At 40.9% G+C, this 22955-nt stretch overlaps 1 protein-coding gene across 1 annotated transcript; it reads right to left on the reverse strand.

Annotated features, from left to right (window-relative positions):
* Positions 1-16: 16 nt before the first annotated feature.
* Positions 17-22763, reverse strand: CHIC1 (cysteine rich hydrophobic domain 1). Its single transcript, XM_031594430.2, has 6 exons — positions 22503-22763; positions 15398-15452; positions 8884-9039; positions 6821-6877; positions 6539-6598; positions 17-5735 (listed from the first exon to the last, which is right to left on the reverse strand). Exons 1-6 carry the CDS (start codon positions 22694-22696, stop codon positions 5685-5687), a joined length of 573 nt encoding a protein of 190 aa, XP_031450290.1. The 5' UTR covers positions 22697-22763; the 3' UTR covers positions 17-5684.
* Positions 22764-22955: the final 192 nt, after the last annotated feature.

Here is a 22955-nt window from a genome sequence, read left to right on the forward strand (position 1 = left end):
GCATGCGCCGAGGGAGCCGGGGGAGCGGCCGAGCCACGGCTTCGCGCCTCGCCGGGCACAACTGAGGGCGGGGCGGCTCCCATTTCTGCTCTCGGGCGGGAAGAGCGCGAGCGGGCTGCGAGCGTCGGGGCTGGCGGCCGCCCGGGCCGCAAGCGAACGAGCGAGCCAGCGCCGTGCGGCGGTCGCAGTAACGGCTCGGTCCTTCCAGCGGCACCCGCGCGGCCCGGCGCATCTCCTGTGATGATGGCAGCGCCTTCTGGGCGGAGCCGCGAGCCGCTCCCGGCGGTGCGGAGCTCGGCGTCCGTCGCAGCGCTACGGAACGGCGGGCGGAACGCAGCTCGCCTCGCTGTGCGCTGAGGAACGGCAGGAAGCCGCCTGAGAAGCGTCCTTTCCCGTGGAAAGGGGGAAGCGGCTACAGAGAAAGTCCCGGATTTGTGCACGGGTTGCTATGAAGCAGAAAGACAATACGGCCATTACGGAGACAAACGGGATCCTTCAATGAGTGGCGTTATTGCAACGAAGAGGGAACCGTCTGCGTCGTTGCACCTGGTGTAACGCTGGAGCCGCCACTGCCCTCGTCTGCAATCCCAGGTTGTTTCTACTTAGCCGTAGCGAGGGAAAATTAATTCAAACACAGTGCGGCGAACGTAAAGCAAGCAGGGTGATCCGAAAGATAAAAATCTGCTATTGAAAGAAAGATAATATTTGGTCTAGCAACTGAAGACTACCGTTTAAATCTATAAAAACTAAAATATATATATATCCTCAGCTGGAACACTTCAACTGCTTATGATTCAATACTTACAGCAATGCTGATACAAAAGATGTATAAAATGATGAATATGTTGGCACATCCATTTTGGCAAGCTTCATTACTGAAAAGTCCAAGAGTAGAAAAAGGGGCAAAATCCCAGATGTTCTTAAAGTGGACTTTTGCAGCAGCCTAGGCAATCACATCTCATGACCCCTCGTGGATTAATACCACGGCTCAGCCAAACGTTCCTATAGTTGGCATAACAAGAAAGGAACATTCTCTACATTTCTCAAATAATAATCAGTAGCAGTTGCATGCCTAAACAGCACGTCATCCCAGGTGCTCCTGGATTTGTCCAAAACAACTGAGGACATCAGTTTTCAACAAAAAACACAGCACGTGCCTACTTTGGGAATGTGATGTTTTCCCCCCAGGGATGAACCGAAGGCTTTAATTTTAAGCCTTGCTTTCACAGCTACAAAGTTAGCCCGCTAACACACACAAAAGGCTGCATTGTCCTCCGGTCACAGCTCACTACATGAGCCAACGACTTACATGTTTATCCATGCTCAGGTTAGGCTCCCTCTGCAGCGCTACTGCAATAGAATAGGAAAACCTCTGCTCTTCTCTGCTCTCTGAACTCTGCATCACTGCACTCCAGTAGGGATAGAGCATCTGTGATGAAAAGTAAGGCTGCAGCAAAATTCCACAAAAATTCCTGGTTATAGAGGGTGTGCACCAGCTGAGATAGGTTACATGGAAGACTAAATGTGATGTTCATTCTAGAATTTTGTTTTTGGGAAAGCCTTGCTAAGTTTTCCAAGTGTTGTCCTTTCAACCAGCCAAACCATGCTGGGAATCCCACTGTTCTGTGTTAGAAATGTGTCTCACATAAAGGAAACCACTGACTGCCACTGCGTTCACACAGTGCTGCAGGGAGACACAAACCACTTTGTTTCCAGAAACACACGGCACTGTTCAGAGGTTTTCATCTTTAAATTTAATTAAAGAAAAAATGTCTCATAGTGATTAAGCATGTCTGACTTCCAACTTCTTTAAACAGCACAAGCCTATGCAGTAAAATGTAGAAATAGAGCTCAGAATTTTATTTTAAAAAGAAAGAAAAAGAACTTTCAAAGTGTGAGGTCCTATTAAAAAAGTGGCTGTTCACTTGTAAACGGAATAAAAATGTTAAGAAGACAATTTAAAAAGTTTCATACACCTTAAACAAAACCACTTTCCGTAAGCCATACAAGTAACATTACAGCATCATAAGAACAGCAAGAGCAGAAGAAAATGGCAGAGGCATCACACAACATTACTTACTGAAGTAACAACTTATTTACAGTGAATTTTAATAGCTCGACATTTTTATTGCTCTGATGGTAGTGTGTTGACAAGTAAACATAGTAAATTGTCATAGTGGGACACCAATGTGTGTATATTTACAGTTTTGCATACAGTGGTTTTTTGTACCTATCAAGAAAAGTATAGGGACTTTTTTTCCCCAGTCAATACCACTCTAGATTTTAGCAAAAATGTTCTTTTTTTCAAGTTATTCATCTACAACTGTCCACACTTCCTAGACTTGCCTGTGCACGTTCTAAAACACATCTTTCCTCCTCTGATGGTAAAAGAACTTCACAAGAAGCAGGTGGGGAACTGTAGGTAAGAGCTCATCAGTATCCTTTAATGCTCCTCACATACAAAAACTTTCTAATTAGAAAAACAAACAGGCATTTCATACATACAAGTTAAAAAGGAAAGTGTCAACATGTTTATTTGAAAAACCGAACACTGATTAGACAGATGATATTCCTGTAAGAGCTTTATAAAAATTGCTGCAAACTCACACTACATACTTCTACTAGTTCCCTTTTCTCCTTTCTTGCTACACGTTTTCATTTTGTTGAAACCAGTCAAGGCACTGTCTTCACCATTTCTATTACACTTTGCTCACATCAGTCTGTTACATTACTATGCGTGCTTCCTCCAGTTAACAAGTATCCTCTATAAACAGGCTTACCATTTCATGCTCATTTTTTACTGTCGAAAATGAGTTCTCCAGTCTTATGAGATACAAACTACCTGTCGGATGTCTTTATATTAAAGCAAAAGATAGCCTAGGCAAAAGAGAACCTGTAGGTAGACAAGTTCACAGCAGCATTTACAGTTGCTTTCATGTTTAAATGAGCTATTAAACCTGTCTTTCAGATGCAAATGTAATACTGCATGCTGTTTTTGTATTTTAATGCAAATTTATTTTCCTATTAAAACATGGAGCTTGCTGTAAACTTCTGTTTCAGCTCTAATACTCTACTAGTTGCTTTATGGCCACATTTTTAAGTGCCTATTAAAACATAAGAGGAAAAGACCCTTTCACGGTTTGAATACAATTAATAATTTAGGACAAAGTAAAAGCGTATAGAATTTTTGTACTTGAAATGTAAACTTTTAAAATAAATACTCTGTGCTGAAGTGGGAAACTCAGGGTATTCTCTCTGCTTGGCACAGCATTTCACTGAAACAAGACAGATCAGTTGAAAAACTCTCAACTCCACCCAAGGAAATCAGCACAGACTCAGCAGAAGACTTCTGCTCACAGTGAGACGGAGGGCTGCTCAGCACTCAGCACTGGCAGTTACTGAAACTCTCGCTTGCCTCTTTTAGTTGGAAAAAAAACCACTTTGAAAATATAGTCACATAAAAGCAAAAATTAAGAATCTGCTGAGATTTCTTGAGTTTTTCTTACACAGCAAGAGAATACCTAACAAAGTTCTGGCATAACTAAGAAACTTCTATTGTTCTGTCCAGCTAAGCTCCCTTCACTTATACCACATGCACTTATTTCTCAGGGAAATTGTCTGTGCTATGTCAATTCTGCTTTTCACTGTTTCTTTCTGCCATTAAGTGTTTTCTCTGCTTCCAGTTAACGCTCATCCTAAAAAATAAAATAAAACGGAGAGAATACTTTGCATGGTTCTCTCACAGAAATCTGAATTGCAAGGTATAGCTCAAGTTAAATTCACACAACACTGCAGTCCATTCATTAAATTAAATTACAAATTCAATTGATCAGTTATTCATTACCAATCTACTGGTCCAACAAAACCTCTGCACTAACTATACAGATTTCAGAGCCTGAATCATCAGTCTGAGATCAGGAAGCACTGGAATCGGACACTCAGCTGTACAGTTAGAAGAACAAGATATTTGATTCCAAGTAACAACTTACATAAAACTGGCCTTCTGTAAACAGTGGGTACTGGGTATCTGGCCTGTTACAGCTATTAGAATGTAATGACTTTACTAATACTGTATTTTAATACAATATTGCACACTGAGGAGATGCAAATACATTCAGAGGAAGTTCTAAGTCAGTCTGAAACTAGAAAGCAACCTGTGATGCTGCAAGGAGTTAAGTTGCTGCAAAGAAATGCCTGTAGACATTTATGATTATATTCATCACAACTTACAGATAATCAGTTATCTGATTATTTTTTCTCTTATTTCTAGTTAGTAAGGTGGGGGGGGAGGGAACAACGCATTGTCATTTGCTTCTTTCTTTCATTTGCTATGAACAAATGGTCTTGCTTAGGCTAGCTATTACAGTAAGTTTTTCTATAGTCACTTCCCTTCCTGACATCAGGCGAACAGGAAGGAATCCAAAAATGCTTCTGAATTCCACAAGGCATTTGTGGCTCTTCAAACTGTTCCTGAATGCCAAAATATACACGTGAGCCCATTCAACTGATCTACTTCCTCCCATCAGCACATTCCGAAATACTGCTCTGATTTAGGCAAAATTTATTTCTGCTAGAAAGGGATGCCATATCATGTAACTGTTAAAACGCCTAAGTACTGTTGTGCTATAAAAATACTCAGCTACTTCAACTTTCATTTGGCTGTTGCAAATTCTTCTCCTTAGTAACGACTCTCTCCAATTACAATATACACTTTTTCCTACTCAGAAAACAAAACAGAACAACCCACAGAAAGTGACTTTCGATATTCTAAATGTAAAAAGTGGGCTTTGGGATATTTTGCTAATAGCAGCTGCCATTTCCCCATAAATGTGATTTTTTCAAAAGATAAACAGTATATAAGGTTCCCATTTCAGGTGCCACAAACAACACCTGAAATAGTTAAAAGACAAACAAAATGCTACACATTTTTTATCCATTTACTAAACAAAAGTGCAACTGAGCCCTACACATCCGACAATATGTACAAACTCATTATGGCTTTACCATAAAAACAGTACGTGAATGGGTCCATACAATCAGAGGGATGATAACAAATGTAATGAATAAAACTATGCCAAACTGTTGGTAATAGAACAAGAGCTATCTTACATTCTGTAAACCTTGGCATACCACGCTTTACATTATGCAAAGAGTCAATATTTACAAATCTATAGTGGGTAAAATAATTAACCCCCGAATGTAAATGATGATTTTGCAAAGTGCAGGACAAAACCAGTGCTGTTAATTGCAAGTCCTATGCAAGCAAGTGACATTAGAATCTTTACTACTAGACGCTTACCTGGACATTTCTACTGAGGATTTATAGGAATGAAATACAGTATGACACAGCATCAGGGTGCATGTTTGAGGATATACGCTAAATGTAGAAATTAATAAGGCAGCATGCTCAGAACGAGTTTAAGCAGCACTGATGTTAGATCCCTAGTGGCAACTATATCAGTTTTTGTTAATGTTAAAAATTCAGAGTGCAACACAGAAGCCTCATTTAACATTTAAAAAAATGTGCAAATTGTTGTCAAACAAAAAATAACATCGCAAGGAAGATACTCTACCAAAGAACATTTTTTAAATCTCAGCAAAGTAGACCATCTTCTTTCCAAAATCATCTACAAGGCACTAAGGGTAGAAAATGACAGGTAACATGAAAGACCAAATGCAGTTCCTCAGTCAGGTCGAAATATGGGATATTTTGGTAAGAACTCTATTAATATTACCTGTTGAAGAAGGGAAAAGACAAGAACAGAACACAGAAATCAACAACTTCAAATCTTCAGCATAGCATTCCATGCAACACTAGCTGTTTGTAGGATTATACTTGCCCAAGATTATTTTATAGGGAAACTTTATCCAAAGTAACAAAGAAGATTCAGGTTATTTTGAAATACACAACTTATCAACACTTGACTTTTTGGGGGTGATTCTCTCTTTTCTTTAAGCCTAGGCAGTCTTCATTGTCATGCATGAAAGTGGATGAGAGAATAGTAGGATAACAGGAATAATTGAAATTCCACTTTCCTAAATGGACTATCTTGGTTAAATCTTTATGAGATCAGGAGCCAGGACTAAAATAAATAAAAATCCGTGGTCTGATTAACAAAAAAACCAATGCACTACTATAAAAAAATGCAGTATTTCTGTACCAAAATGCTTAATCAAAGTAACTATAAATAGCAGTAGGAAAGGTGGATAAGTGCTAAAGAACTATGGACTGCTGTGAGAATCACACTAGGGCATGAAAACCCTGTGGGCCTTCCTTGTTATCAATTACTGATCGAAGTGCACCCTGTAGTGCAAACACAGAATTGTTATGAATGGAAAAGAAGTTCAGCAGTGACAACTTCTCAGTTTTAATATATGACATAGCCACTCTTTAAAACTGGCCTTCACAGGTGTATGTCAAACAACTGCTGCTTTTTATGAGAGCTTATTCGGATTGGTTAAAGTCTGGTAAGGTAACAGATTTCACTATAAAATAAAGGGTGTTGAATACACAATAAATAACAGAAATAATACTTACATATTCCATCATATTGCTAGTTTCGCATTTCCTTTTACTCAGCTTCCAGTGCAAACCAAGCTAAGAAAGTAATTATCAGAAATTAACACATATTACAACATTATTTTGATAACTAATGTAACAAACATAAGCAGTCAAACCTTTTGGATCTGCAATACTTCAGACAGTGAGATTTAACTTCTAGAAAGTATAGAATTATAATGAGACAGTAAAATTCCTAACATGTCAATTATGCAAAAAAACCATAAAATCGAAGAAAACAAGCATTCTAACTTTTCTTACCTTATGATATAGTCTGTTATTTTCCCATTCTAATAACTTCTGAATTGATCTTCTAGTCTGAAAAATTAAATCAAAACTGTATTATGAATGGTTCAGTAGCCAGCCTCATCCAGAAGAACCTCATTATTGCATTTCTGGACTAAGAATCACTTAAAATAAATTAGTTTTATAGAAGTAGAACCAAGCAATTGAACAATTGTAAATGGGAAGTTGAAGTGATAGGACTTCTGTTCCTCAGCATCAGAAGGCAAACAAACAAACAAGAAACCACAAAGCTGAGAACTGGACACATTCTGCTCTTTTTACAAGCGCCCTTAAAATATGGTCCAATTACAGTCTTCATTCTGATACAATAAATGGTTTACAGCGAGGCTTACAGCTACAAAGAGCTCCCACAATACTTAGAATACTCCGTAAGATCACGGCAACTACTAAAAAACAAAGGTGAAACCCTGGATAGGAGATACATCTGCTTCCTTACCTTATACCTATGAAGGGGATTCTATTTTGAAGAAAGCAACCTACTTCAGGAAGTAAGAAGCCATTTTACTGATTGTGGGAAAAGGAAGTATTTTTGAAGTTTCAACTGTTTTTTTTTCCTCTATTGTCACAGAAGGACCACTGTGATAACCTACTCTATTTCCTACACAATGTTCCATGCAGGTATTTTGTTCACAAATTTAATAATGGTTAATGAACTACACTACCTCATTAAAAAAAGATGCAAAGATATCAAATTCTGAGTCAAATACTTAATGATGGAGAATCCACCATCTCTTTGCTAATTATTCCAGTGATGAAGTTATCCTTGGAATCAAAAAGTCCATGTTATTTCTTGCACCGTTTAAATTTCAAAGTCCAACCTCTGGATCTTGCCTTTTTTCTTTTTTTCTCCCCTAAATGAACATACATGGACTGGCTAGGACAGAGTTAAATTCATCACTGCAGCCTGCATAGTGCTGCACTCTAGATCTAATGACTCAGTGTTGGTAGCCCACCAGTGCTGCAGCTCTGGCTGAACAGTGCTTGTACAGCATCATGGACCTCTGTTTCTAACTCTACCCCCTCAGGTATAGGCAATAGATTGGGACAGGTGCCCCAGTTTGACCAAAGGGCTACATGACACCATGCTCACAACAAAACTGGGGCTGTCATGGCCCAGTTGGTGGGAGGTAGGGAGTGATTTGTCTTTGCATCTCTTAGGTTTTTCTCCTCTTTTTTTCATTCACTTATTAAACTGTTTTTTATCTTGACCTGAGATTTTTCTTGCTTTTGCTCTTCGAATTCTGTCCAGTCCTGTCGGAGACTAAGCAAGCAAAGGGCTGCTGTGTGCTCAGGTACTGGCTGGCTCAAACTTTCACAAGAGACCAAGAACAACCATATACTTTTGGTTCTTAGAGCGACCAAATCACATGAACATTCACGTACACACATGTATACACTTTATACATTTGAGAATAACATCAACACTACAACTTCACACGGGCATTTATTTCTTCAGTAGCACAGGGATATTAAATATGTTTTTAAAACTGCAAATATTCCATCTCTACATATCAAGTGTATTCCTCTGCTTGTTCTAATAGAAGTAACACAGTAAAGTATGCCAAATAAATAACAGTTCAGAAACATTATGGTATCTATTAGAGATAATAATAATAAAAATTGTCTGCTTGCAAAAAATTGTGTGAGAGGAGGGAAGAGAAATACTCACTCTAGTTCAGGCAACTTTTGAGGGTCAACATCTCACTCTGCTCACTGATTCAGTTTTTAGAGCTTTAAATATCCTGGAAATGTAGGTACTCCTACATAACACCTTCTTTGAACTGAGATAAGATTAGCTATACCCTTGACTATCAATTCAATAGGCAATTTGGCATCATTTGCTTCATTAAGAAATGTTTTTTTCTATTCTCTAAGGAGTGGAAAATTGAATTAGCCTTTGAATGTGAGATTTAAAAAAAAAAAGGGGCTTTGGAACGTAGATGATGCTTTTCAACATTATTTAATGCTACCAGAAATTGCAAAATCAAGAAAATAAGACAAACGAAAAATGTACTCACTCTTTTGTTAAGACAGACTACAGGCCACAGGCTACAGCCCAGTGTGCAGCAGCAGCACAGACAGCCACAAATCAGCCATTTTACATTGACAGGAAGATTCTTTCTTAAGCAGGTATTCACATGACTGATGCTGGTCTTGAATTCTTCTGGGGCAACCTGTAACAGAAGTGCTGAACTTCAGTGGAATGCCATTACAGATGTATTTCCTCAAGAATTGCCTTTATAGATTAAAATGTAAATGCAACATACTTCCATTATGCAACATGACCCCATCTTCCAAAACGCCGTTCACACAGAGAGCATGAAAAGTCATTTTCCTGTAACAAATTCATTTATGGTGTGAGCTTTGAAAAATTTGCGTTAAAAAGCCCAATGCAGCTTAGATGAACAGCCTCATCCATATTTATTATACCAGATAGATCAATGGGTTTGATAACATGGTCCCTAACAAGGCTAAGAAGGGGAACGCAGCAGTGCAACATCCTGGCTACACTGACCACAAAAAAAGGAATAAAAGAAAAACAAAAACAGAAGGAATAAAATGAAATTAAAAAAAGAAGAATGATGGCTATCTTGTTTCCAAGGGAATAAGGAGTAATAGGTTGTTACTTCACAGTAAAAACACTGTTGTGTGTCACATTAAAGAAGGGTGATATGTCCAATTTACAGATTCCAGCCTCTGGATCTTGCCTTTTTTATTTCCTAAAGGAACATATACCAATTACAGTCTACACTGTGCCTGGGTGAGGGTGGGCTGCTATCAATAAACCAATTCCTGACACAGCCCACACAGTTGTGGGGCTGCAACTTTACCTGGGGCTTCTTTCTAAGCCAGGAAGCCCAGAAAGACAGGGACTGGGTTACATCCAAGGCTAAGAACACACCCTGTACATGATTTTTAGTAAAGCCTAGCTGCTGAAACACAGTTGCTTTAAGTACACTCAGCCCACTATTTCTCAATGTATTATTTTATACATGTGAGCATTTGCCTACTCCAAACTCCAAACCCACCATCTCCCTACAGTACCTAAATAACAAGTAGGGATCCATTCACTGTCTTACAGCTACCTTGACTCCAGGATGGCACTCCTAACAATAACAAAGCCCAGGGTTGGACACACAAAGCAGAACAGTGAGATCCAACTTCAACAGATTTGAACAGCCAGGCATAACAACTCCAAAATAATAATAAAAAATTTTTTCCTTCCTACTTGCTATGCTGAAGAAGCCCCTGCCTAGAACTGGTCTGCATACCAAGTTATTAAACTCCTACATAAGCCTTCCAACCATCAAGCCTGACTCTTGATGGTTGGTTCATTTGATTCCACAAACAAGGCATTAATTGGCAGCGCCTCCTTGCTCTGAAGAGGTGAACCCAGCAGCCAGGAAGCAGCAACAACCCGGTTCTGCCACCTCCACCTATCACAAGAGCTAACTTGATTAAAGCACTGCAGGAAAGGGAGTAAATACACAGAGCATCTGTTTCCTGGCCATTCAGATCAGCAGGCAGTACAGAGTCAGAGGTCATCTGGGTCTGTATACTAGCCAGACCTACAGTGAACATCAGTTAACATTGTGAGCATTTTATAGCAGGAATGAATAACTACACAGCAACCACTTATTCTGCAATTATACAGACTACCTTTGTTTCCTCAGTATAGAAAAGTTAATCTTGTACTTCTTTCCGCACGTACAAATGAAGCAAGTCCAAAAATTTTCTTTCGACTAAATTGCACATCAACATTCAAATATATTTTACAACAAATATCCCAGTTAAAAAAGAATAAAAAAAATAAAAAAGAAACAGCATTGGGATGTTTTTAATGAAAAAGAGAAAAAAATTACATTGTGATGTGGAAAATTAGCCTGTGCTTTCAAGCATTCAAAACAGAAGGCTCTGCAGATCTCTGCCAGTGGCAGCTCTTATATTTAGGAAACCCCAAGTATTTGATGCATGTGAGTAAGACCACTTCATATTCACTATGGGAGCAAGACTGGTAGTGAAGTACAACAGGACTGGTTGTGCAACAGCAGTACAGGAGTTCGGCTTCTGCAGTCAGACGTGATTCAGAGTGAATCAAACTCACATGCACGAACAAACCACAGTTCACAATGCTCAAGGAAGTTCACATGCAAATGTGTTCTTAGCATTCATATATACAAAAAGGGGACCATCTTCAATAAGCCTTCTGAAATTTGTACATGTATCATCCTATCTATTTATTTGAAAGGTAGTAACTTTTTTTTCTTGACTCCATTAGTACTTGTGATATGAAGTCCACTAAGGAAAGAGAATGGTTCCTTTTGCATCACTCACAAAGTTCACTAGACCTCGACAACAGCACAGCTCACAGACCTCACCCCAGACACAGCTGTACCCTACTGTAGACACTGGATCTGCAGTCTAGAGCTCTCTGTATATCATGAACAAATTTTATAACCATAATTGATATCTTCCAACACAAAAGAAGTCAAGTAGATTCTTCGACCACTGGTCCCGTCGTCAAACAGCACGATGCTGCATTAGAGGAACAACAGATGCTGTCATGAGCACAGCACTGCACATGGCCAAGAAACACAAATTTCTACTTGGGCTATTTTCATATTAGCACAGCACAGCTACCACCTGCTAATGCACCTACTGCTTCTACAAAGGTGTATCTCTTAACTGCAGCACAAGATGAAATTACTGAAGGCTTCCTCAGCTAACCCAAACTGCTGGATGTATTTCTCCATTGCAGACACAACTACTTCTGCCAGTCAGTGACATCTTCATTTGAAGCTAAACTAATCGGGGACCAGGATAAGCCTCATTCTATGATAAAGAGAAGCAAAACCAGTTTGTTCCTTTTGGTTTACAGCTCAGTCTTGTTACAGTGACAAAGAATGAAATATCTGTAAATAAAATGATGGTGTTCTTATTTAGTAAGAAAATGATTTTAGAATAAAACAGTTACAAAAGAATGTTGCTGATTTTTGGACATAATTTTAAATCCTGCCTTTTTTGCAGATAAAGATACTGAAAAGTTAATAGAAAATGCCTAGGTATTTAAAACAATTCAGAGCACCTCCTGAGCAAAGAAAGCTCACTAACAGCCTAGTTTTGAGCAGTTTTGGAATGTCTTTTGTAGAATTTCTGAGTCTCAAAAAGAATGAGATAAACACATAGCTCCTGGCTGTGCAGTACACCTTGTAAAGAGACACTGGTTCCTTTTAGGTCTCCAAGGGGGAAAAAAAAGACATAAAAGGGAAGGAGGGAGTGTTATAATATTTTACAACAGGATGTAAGGGAATCTGCAAACACAGGAAGAGAGCAAGTACAGCCCAGCAGGCCTGATCTTTCTCTTTCAATCATGATCACAAACCTATCAATCACACACTGCAATGGGATCACAATAGCAAGAGCCCATTTTATGGCTTACATTTCCCTGCACTGCACAGTAATCGCTGTATGAGGCCCTGATTGTTTTAGGTTCAGGGCAGGAAACGCCGCTTTTTTTTCTTAAGGCTCACTGGCTCCATCACTTTCTTGTCACCTGGAGCACTGCTCAGTACTGAACAATTCCTCATGGGAAGTACTGTTTTTATAAGCCAGGTTTAAAATTCTTTGCAGCAAAGGAATCACTTAAACTTTTAGCACTAGAAGTTCTACTTCATTTCAGAATAGCTACCAACAGAGCTGCTTTAAAACCCATTTTAAATGTCTGTTTTAAAAGAACAACCCTATAAAGCCATAGCACGCAGAATTTGAATTTACCCAGAATTTAAATTTAAGCCAATTACTACAAGGTAATTACTGCCCCTTTATTTTGTAAATCAAATCTTTTCTTACAAAATCTTGTTGAAAACACTCCTGAAAGCTAAGCTCTGTATTTATACACCAGCTGATATTTGCTTCTTATCCTGCAAGATAAACATTAAGTCAATCGAGTGGAATTACCTAGAGCCAATATCTGACCTAACTGCTATTTTCTGTATTGTTTTATTGTCTGTGTTGTTTCCTCAAACATTCGCAACCAGTTCAATATTGAAGACGTACTCACATGCATCTTAGCTCTAAGCTAATTTACAACTGTTTGAGAATCTGCAGAAATGAGGAGGAAGAAGAAGAGAAGATGGGTAAAGAAGGGTATTTCATATTAAAAAGATAATAAAGAATTAGTGCAAGGTTTACTACAGTCATTATGTAGATGGAAACCAAACTGAGCATCAGGAAACTTTATAAATTCCCAAAGACTACACAGAGCATAGATCTAAAAAGTTAGTGATTTCATCCTTTGTTTAAAAGCCTAAACCCTCATCCTGAATTTCTTAGAAGAAAAACAGCATAATGGAGAAGTCTATCAACTCCGTGTAACGGCTTCATCGTTTACACCGCATTAGCAGAGGAATTATATTATTTGTGGTCAACAAAGCCATTAAACTTAATATTACATGGACATTCTCCAAGTATGACAACCATCCAGTGGTGGTTTTAATGCAGTCTTACAGTAAACATTTTTATAGAAAACTGTTAATAAAAACAGCCACCACACTTTTCATAAACGGATTTCATAAAAAGGAAAGAAGAAAAAGAAAGATCTTCAAGTGGTACATCAGTAGACCACAATGCCTGATGTGAATTATTGATCAGGGTATTTGAAGAACACTTACTGGAAAAATCTGAGTTTTCATTTTCAGCAGCGGTAAAGGTGATGGACTGCCATAACCAGAGGAAGAAGCAGATTATTCATTTCTGGCACTTCATGAAAGTATTAAAAACCCAACAAGCCACATCTGTGGCTTTTACCACCTTTCACAGCCATGTGTGGCAAGCATTAAGAAGGATTTGTTTACTACCTCATCTGATTGGTCAAAGTTGGATTTATTTTTAAAGTCATTTTCCTCAAAACCCATCAATCCACACATGGAAAAAAAAATAACTGGATTATCAAAATTCTCAACATAAGCAGTGCTCCTATAGGCACTAAGTGGACACTCACGTGTCAGCTAAAAGAACATCCTCTTTTCATTCTGCTAAATTAAATCCAAGCAGTGAACTGAAGTTTAAACTGAAATTTAAATTAAGCTTTTGCTCCTATAAACTCAGATCCTGTAATAACATCAATTTCTCACTCTTTATTTAACAGGAAGTCAATCAAGTGGGAAATGTGACAGGCATTAAGGCTTGTATTAAAATGAATATGTTTTGGGGTGGGGTAGTTTTTTTTTTTTTTTTAATATAAATATTTTCTTACAGAAAACTACCACTTAATTAAAAGAACAGAACTCTTTCCAAAAAGCATTGCATGGTTTTTTTGGTGATCTGAAAGAGCTTTACAGAAAATAAACTTCAGGCATGCAAAGCAGCGAGATGCAAGTTGTGTTACTGCCAGCCTGTGCATCAGGCACTGTTAAGTCAATGAGCCTTCCCTTTTTGCTCAGTGAGATCCTGAAACAAGGCCAGACATTACAGGTTGTCTTTTAACAATCATATTAGCAGCTTGTCCAGCCAACAACTGGACTGCTGTCAAAAATGCTGGACAAATTCACCACAAGTGCTTTATTCGTTACGCTCGGAGGTGAAAAGGCAGAACCAGGATGCCCCCAGAGGGGGGAACCTCCACAGGCTTCAGCTGCATTCGGCACATTGCAAAAACAGTGACTGCAAGAGGCTGGGGAGACTGGGAGGCTGCAGCCGTGTGGGATGTCCTTAGAGAAAGCAGCAAGAGCCAAGTACCTTTTTCTCACAAGTTCTGGAAGAGATACGCAAGGGGATGACAAAATGAAGGAGAAGAAAAGCACTGTGTACTAAAACAGCTGAATGAAAAAAAAATGGGGAAAGAAGTCTAAAACACAACAAAACAAACAAAACAAAACCAGAATTATGAAAAGAATTTAAAAGTCAAGAACTTTGCTACAAGTTTTCATTAAGAAATAGCTACAAATGAATACTTATTAAATTGCTTTTAGCAACACAACAAGACTCCAGAGAAATGATGAGACTTTCACAACAAATTTTCAGAATGACACAATTACTGTATTTCAGAAAAAGTTCTAAAAAAAACCTACTTCACTCACAGACTTGAAACCATGTTTAATTCCTTTAAGCTTCGGATAAATAAATGCTCTTCTAGACATCTGTCTAAAAATAAACTCAAGACTTGACAGACATATTGAAAAATGAGGTCTAGTACCCGAAATAGTTTAGTTTGCACAGGATGTAGCACAAACTGCAGGCACCTATGAAGCAAGGGAGTGCAAGTCTTGCTTTTACACAGATTGCCTACATGAGAACAGTACCATGGTGTGCTCAGAATGTCAATAAAGACTACAGTCATTGCAAACTATCTTTGCTGTAGGGACTGGTCTTCAACCAGCTATTTCATACAAGACACAGTTAATTTAGCAGCCTTCAGTGCAATGCTGGCCTGCAACCAGTTGTGTTGGATTCATAGGCATATATTTGTAACACAAAAACCACTGGAGGCACTGGAGCTTTCCATTTAAAAGAACAGTTTAATCTCACACTTACCTTCCCTGTCAGAACAGAGGGAAATTCTGTATCAAACTTGTTGCTCAAGCCAAACCTTGAAAACAAAAGAGACAAACAAAATATATTCCACCTAACTTATTTTGTTTCCCTTAATAAAAAAATGCAATAGATGCTTTTTTTTTTTTAAAAAAAGGAAAACTATTTCTTCTGCCTTTACATGTACATTATTTTATAAGCTTTCAATCCATTTTTATATAAGCTCTTCTTATTATTCATAAGACAAAAAGAGAAATATAACTTGTTGCTTTACTTCAATACCTTCAAGCCACTAAAAGCAGAAAAAATATTTTACAATTGGATAGCAATAAGTTTCAATTTTTTCTTTCTTAAAGAAAAAAACAAGAGCCTCCAAGTAGTAGCTAATCTTTTCATTGCTGTTTTTCTTACTCATGCAACTTATTCACATGCAACAAATAAAGCTACTTATAAGGAAACCATTCATCACTTTGGAAAATTTATAACCATACAATTCTTAAAAACTGCTTTGATGTGAGTTAAACTATCTCATGCAAACATGTAAGGGCCCACACATCGAGCGGTTTCAAGCAACTACAAACTTTAGAAAACTGTCTTAGCTAACACAGGGCCTGGTGGCTCCTGTCAGTGAAGCCTTTTTACTTTGCAAGCAGCAAGTCTTTATTACAAGCAGCAGAGCCTACAGGCAGCGAGGTGTTTTCTGGAATTTAGATGCTCTGCTTGAAAACCCACGTTGCTCCGAGCTCCAAATCTACTGAACCAACTGCCCATGTCAAGGAGCTGCTTGTGTAGGTCAGTAGGACGCTGAAAGCACAGCTGACTTTGTTGTATTTAAAGTATACACGTAGGCATGAAATTAACAAAACCCTGACGTTAAGCCCACGAGTTTCCGTGAAATAAAACGTTATGATCTTCTGTCCTCTCCATCTCATCTGAATTCTAACCTTTGCAATTCAGTAATGAAACAATAGCAACTGGTCTCTCAGCTCCAGTGTCTCTATTTAAAGAAGGTTACCTGCAAAGCTTGTGAAGTTAAATACACTGCACACCAAGTTCTGCCAGCCCTGATAAACCATTTCCTGAATATTTTTGTTGAAACAAACAGAAAACAAAGGAATCACAGCCAAAAGGATGAGCACGTATATTTGGTATTGTAATATTTACCCTAGAAACAAACCCTTCTGGGCAGAGAGCATTCCTCTGAACCAACACCGAAGCGTTCCTCATTGGCCACCCAGACGAACACTGACTGCCCAAGTGTAAGTGCCCTACTGCCGCACAGCACGCAGCCCACGTCACCCACTAATAACTCAGTGACCCAAACCCAGCAATGGCACTTGCTTAGCAGTACAGACAGGTGAAAAATAAACTTGAAGGGTGAGACGAGTATTAAAATCTCTGCTGTCCTCAGAAATCCAGCCAGCTAATCAAGATGTCTGTCAACAATACTGGCGACATCAAGTTCTTCAGTTGCTAACTTAAGTCAGAGCCTTGGCACCTGTAAAAACCAGCATGTTAGCACACTATTTGTGTAAATATTACAAAACCAAAGATTAGACCTTCACCGAGGTGTCTGTCAACCTTTGTCTCCTCAGCTATCCTAAGCACTATGACCAATTGCCACTTGTTTGTGTTTCCTTCAACATATTTTCATTGGAAGTCCTCTACAGGTGAATGTGAGTGAACTGAACAGCAGCACAGCGTTGGCTACAGCATATCTGAGTCAATTGGAAAGCCATGATGATAAATTACTGCTATATATGCAAAAAGTAAACACAGTATGATTTGAAGCAAACAAAGAGGTAACTGATATAAACACATTTTCATTTTCTGACAATGCAACCTGCAGGCCAGTCTCCACATTCTGTAGCTTCTCTTTTTTATGATGAAATTTTCCAAGTAAGTTGGTCTTTTCAGTCTCAAAAACTAACAATCAAAACAGAAAAGACTAACAGCCCTACAAAACACACACGTGACCCTGTTTTGAGTAACACTGACTCTTTTATTGAGAAACTACATGAAACAATCACAAAGCTTTAGCAACCAAGCAGTGTAATTAACTTATCATAAATGAGCTACTGGAAAGCGGGGCTGTAGAGATGGGGAAGGGCCTGGAGGGGACAGTGTGTGAGGAGCAGCTGAGGTCCCTGTGTCTGCTGGGCCCAGAGCAGAGCCCTCATGGCAGCTGCAGCTCTCACAGGGAGCGGAGGGCAGTGCTGAGCTCTGCTCTCTGTGGCTTCAATGGGGCCCGAGGGAACGGCATGGAGCTGTGTCAGGGAAGGGGCAGGGGGTCAGGGAACGGATCTGCAGCAGGGTGGTGGGCACGGAACATCCCCAGGGTGGTGAGCACGGCCCTGAGCTGCTGGAGTTCAAGAAGCACCTGGATAATGCTCTCAGGCTGGGTGGTCCTGTGTGGAGCCACAGGTTGGACTCCGTGATCCTTATGGATCCCTTCCAACTTGAGATATTCTGTGATGCTATGGAAGTTCCGCAGAATTATTTATCCACATCACAGACTAGAACTGCTCTAATGGTGCCAAAGACCCACCTCGATCACAGCACTGATTCTCACAGCGCCAGCAGCAGATGCCCAGAGAACGGCAGAAGGAAAAAGCCTGCGAACTTTACATACTATTACCCCACAATTCTCTTGGAACCTTCAACAGTTTGTAGTTCAAAAACTTCCTGAGCCACAGGCAGCATCTTTCATCTCACTGCTCACATCTACTCGTTAGAATTCCCATTGTACTACCAAATTCCCAAGAAAATAAAAACAAATGAGTGCTTTTTGATTTAGAACTGTTAAGAACATGACAAGAACACAGTAAGTTATTGAGTTAAATCTGAAGGCTGACAATGTCTTGAAACATATTTAGAAAACCAGAACTTGTATTAGTTGCCGTAACAGCCCGCTCAGATTTAACATGACCAAGAAGCCTCAGTTACAGAAATGCATCTGTTTTACACTGACACCCACAAATGGCTGAAAGAGTTCCAGAGGCTTCGGCTATGCTGCAAACAGAACCATGCCATGCTGCAACACTACATCCAGCCAGCAGCACTACGGCCTTTAGCAGTTTCACTGAGACATCTCCAGGGGTTGTGCAGGCTGTCCTCCCGCTGAGTCACCATGGAGTGACACCGTGGAGTGTAGAAAGATTAAAACCTTATTAGATGGGGTTAGACTCAAGAAACAAAAAATATTTGTTTCTGGTAATAATGGTTAAAGCAGAACATCACACAATTCTACAGCTTCGGAAGCACTTTCAAAAAAGCGTTGAAGCTTTATTAAAAACTTCATGTAAAAAAAGGTTAAGACCTGAACTTTTAATTAAGAAATAGCCTAGGTCTTCCAAAAGAAATTAATTCATAGCAGTAATTGATCTAACATGATTTTGCCTCCACTATCTTGTAAAATCCAGTATGCTTTAAAAAGAGCTATGCAAAATAAACTGCAGCATCAGTCCGTTCAATTATTTAAAACATCAGTTGGTGGTCACTTATTTCTGAGCACTCTCAGTGTAAAGTGTGCAAGGTCTAACATTTAGAAATTCACATGAAGTCATCACACACTTGAGCTAGAATTTTCTCTCTAGATGACATACCTGTAAAAGCTAGGAACCATTGCCTAACAGGCACCAACACTGGTACAGAACAAGCATGACCTCAATTTCTGTTCTCTCACATTCCTTGTTTTAAAGCGTGGCACAGCAGAAGCCCCATCATCTCATTTTCCCCATTTGTAAAGTGGAGGGAATGCAATTTCCCAGAGGCAGATGTAGTAAATAAAAGCTCATACACTAAAGCCTGAAAGTTCTGAATCATCATCTGCAAATCCTAGCTGCAATAGGGATCACATTATAGATTTCTTTACAAAGCATTATCAGAAATGAGGTCTCCTGTCCCCAAAAATGCAACAGAAACATTTTGGAAAGCACTTATATCTGGAACAGACATATTTACAGATTCTTGAACTTTTTCCTTTTGACTTCAATAGTCTTTCATTCTTGCTTAACCCACTACTGTATTTATAGATAGTCACCAGCCTTACAAGACTAAGCAAGCTAATGCTATTCTGTCAGCTCTCCCATGACAGGTTCTCAGTTTCCTTTTTGCTCACCTCCTTTCCCCGCACCTAATCCAGTGCAAGTTTAACCTATCTGGAACATATGAACCTGGATCACCAGATGCTTCCTTTGCAGAGGCACCACCTCAGCTCTGTTCAGTGTCACTGAATAAAGAAAGCATTCATCAACAGTCCTGAGCTGAAATTTCTTTCTAATCTATGACCCTTTCCTATGAAGCCAGCAGAACTACTAAGGGGCATTCCTCCTCATGGACAGTGTCTTGGAGAACTAACTTATTGAGAACTAGTGGTACGCTGAGGTCATTTGCGATTTTAAATACATAGAAGCTGTATAGATGGGAGTAATAGAAGCTAAATATCTTTTCTTTACAACTGAGAGCACCTGTCTTCTCCTGCCTTGTCCAATCCCTGACAATACATTTTTCATCAGCACCTGCATCGTAGGTCCCTCAGGCACTCCTAAAGGAAACACCACGGGAGAACAAAAGTTAACTTACATCCAGCGCTAGAAAGTTTGCAGACCTAAGCAGGAATCACAAGTAGAATGCTAAGGGCAAAAAGAGGCTCAGTGTCTTACTGACACACATGAGGCAGTGAAGTATGTCAGAAAAACTGAAACACCTCAGTTAGTTTCCTGCTATGTTTTTGAAAGTCACTGTCGTTGCTCTGACTCAGTTTTCATTTAAAATGTTTGTGATAAGATGCTTCAATACACCATCAGAGTAACACTAACTTACACAGTGAAACAGAAAACTCCCTTACATGGAATTCCAGAAGAAAAAAAAAAGGCATTCACCAAGTTGTAGAGATTTCTCTGCACTAAAATTCTAAAGCTTACTTAAAACTAAAATGGCTAGTTAACTTTTATAAAATGAGGATCTTCTACAGTGAGTATTGAACAAGATGAGCATGAACTCCACTACCTGCTTTCCTAAATGCTCCTTCAGTTAGAAATGAAACAAATACTATTTATTCAATCACTCTTCCGTGCACAAGGGTGAGAGGTTAGCAAACAGTCAGTAGAAAAAGCAAGATCCCACTAAAAAGATTCCTGGAATTTACTTTTATATGGCTGGACACTGCAGGGTAACTTCGTTAGGGTCAGCCACTCACTGACAAGGTCATAACAACTCTCATGCAAGAAACTAACATGTATTTTGAATCTGCTAAATTGAAAATGTTTGAGAGGACTGTACATGAAAAGCTGGACCAGAAAATGACCCTAGAATTTGAGAATATCCTTCTCTAAGTAAGTATTCAAGCAAGCCAGCGTCAGGTGAGGAACAGAAAATACGAGAAGACAAAATAGTAGATGGTTTGTTTTAAAAATAAGTGCTTTTCTTTTTTCTCCTTTTTTCTCTACTTAAATGGAGCATTTCTGACTTCTGTCAGGACAGAAGTTTTTATTAGCAACATTCCAGACAGGTTCAGAAAACAAACACAAGTTTTAGGGCATGACATGTGTCTCACATCAATAAGTAGAGCAGGCTGCTTCTGAAGCCTACTGATTCCAAAAGATGCAGCATCTGTGTGATCAGAAAGTGGCAGAATTTCAGAGCTGATGCACACCAATAACCAGAAAGTCTACAGAAAGCCAAATATTGCCTCATTCATTAAAGAGGTTAGGATTGTTTACTGTAGTGTCCAGAGTCCATTTGCATTTCACTGATAGCATCCACTAACTGTTTTTATTAGTATAGAGAGATTTTGAAGAACTGCCATGAACTAATAAAAGAAAAGCTGTTTTGTACCATCAGACAGGCATAGTTGTTACAGGAAGGAAGTTGGGAGGAGTGAAAGAAAGGGAAAATAAGGCGGGGAATTCAGGCCGGGTACTTACACGGGCAGTATTCTAGCTCACCATTCCCACATCATTTACAATTATTGCTTTCTTTCAGTGTAGACATCAGTAGCTGACAACTCTTGGAGGTGTTCCTGCCTATCTCCAAAAGATGCTGGAGCCACAGAGGAGCTTTAAGGAACATCGCTAATACTCTGAAAGCTTCAGAGCAGACAAAGCAAAGTGTGTGATGTTTTTTTTTCAATTCAGAGCTTAAAAACAGACAGCTAATAAAGCGGGTATATGCTGCTCTGGTCATTTCACTTAAGCTACACGTCTCCTTCAGACAAGCTACATGCTGTGTGGGGTCAGGACAGCAGGCACACTGCGGTGCAGCACAGCAGCCACCCATGGCACCAGCTCAGCAAACTGCATCAGACTTACATGGCGGACACAGCAACTCCAACATTAGTTCTCCTAGGATGAGAGCCTTCCCCACCCAGTGCCTTTGCTGCAGAAAGCTAGATCACACTGCACCTATTCACAGAGAGAAACGCACGTTCCTTTAAGCAATCCACGGACAGACTCAAAGCAACACAAGCTTGATGGATCTCTGCAATATGAAAGTTTCAGTACCACCCTTTTCGTTACATAAACGAGCATAACCACTAACAACTCGGTACGGGTGCACTCTGTTGTGCTAATTCCTCACTTGCCGGAGCGGGGTTAGCAAAAACCAAGAAAGCAAAACCAAACGGCCACGCCATTCCACATTTACGTCAAACGGGCAGCAAACGCCGCGCCTCGCGGTGCACCGCAACGAGGAAAACGCTCAAACCGAGCACAACTCGGAAGGAAGTTCGGGGTCGGCAAACGGCAGCGTGGCCGCTCTGTCCCCCAGCAGCGCGGCTCAGCGCCGGGCCGCCCGGCTCCGCCGTGCCGGCGAGCGCAGCGGCGAGGCCGCGCGACGGACAGCGGCTGACCGCAGCTCCGCTCTGCAGGCGGGCAGCGCGCAGGGCCGCCGCGGGACCTCAACGCCGGCCGCTCGCTCCGCTGCGGGACCGCCCCGAGCCGCGGCAGCCCCGGGGGCCGGCGCCTTCCGTCCGCACGGCCGCCCCCCGGCGAAGGGCAGCGCGGGGCCGCCGCGGCGGCAGGGAGGCACGCTGCCCCTCGCTGCCCCCGGGGCTCCGTCCGCCCGTCCCTCGCTCCCGCCCGGCCCGCCCCGCAGCCCCGCTCCTTACACGGTGATGTGCCCGGCGCCCCGCACCACCACGGGATCCGGCGCGTCGCGGGGCCGCGGCAGCTCCTGGCTCCGCACCACGGGCTCAGGCTCGGACGACTCCTCCTCCTCCTCGTCTTCTTCTTCTTCCTCCTCCTCCTCCTCCAGCTCATAGATCGTGTCAAAATCCGCCATGTTGGGGAGCAGCACGCTCATCTCAACCCCACCCCCGACGCGGCTTCGCCGCGCGTCTGCGCAGTGCGCAGGGAGGGGGCGGAGCGCCGCGCGCCAGGGGCGGGGGAGAGGCGGGTGCGCATGCGCACTGTGCGCGAGGGTGCGCGTGGCCGCCCCGCTTCCCGCTGCCGCCGCGTACCGGAGCGGTGCCGTGGCGGTTCCTCGGCGCGTCTCGCGCCTTTTCGTTTCCCGCTCTTTCCAGGAGCGCGAGGCGCTGCTGAGGAGAGCCGCACGCGGTCGC

Source organism: Phasianus colchicus, chromosome 14 (assembly GCF_987193195.1).
Source record: "Phasianus colchicus chromosome 14, bPhaCol1.hap1.1, whole genome shotgun sequence".
Lineage (NCBI taxonomy): Eukaryota > Metazoa > Chordata > Aves > Galliformes > Phasianidae > Phasianus > Phasianus colchicus.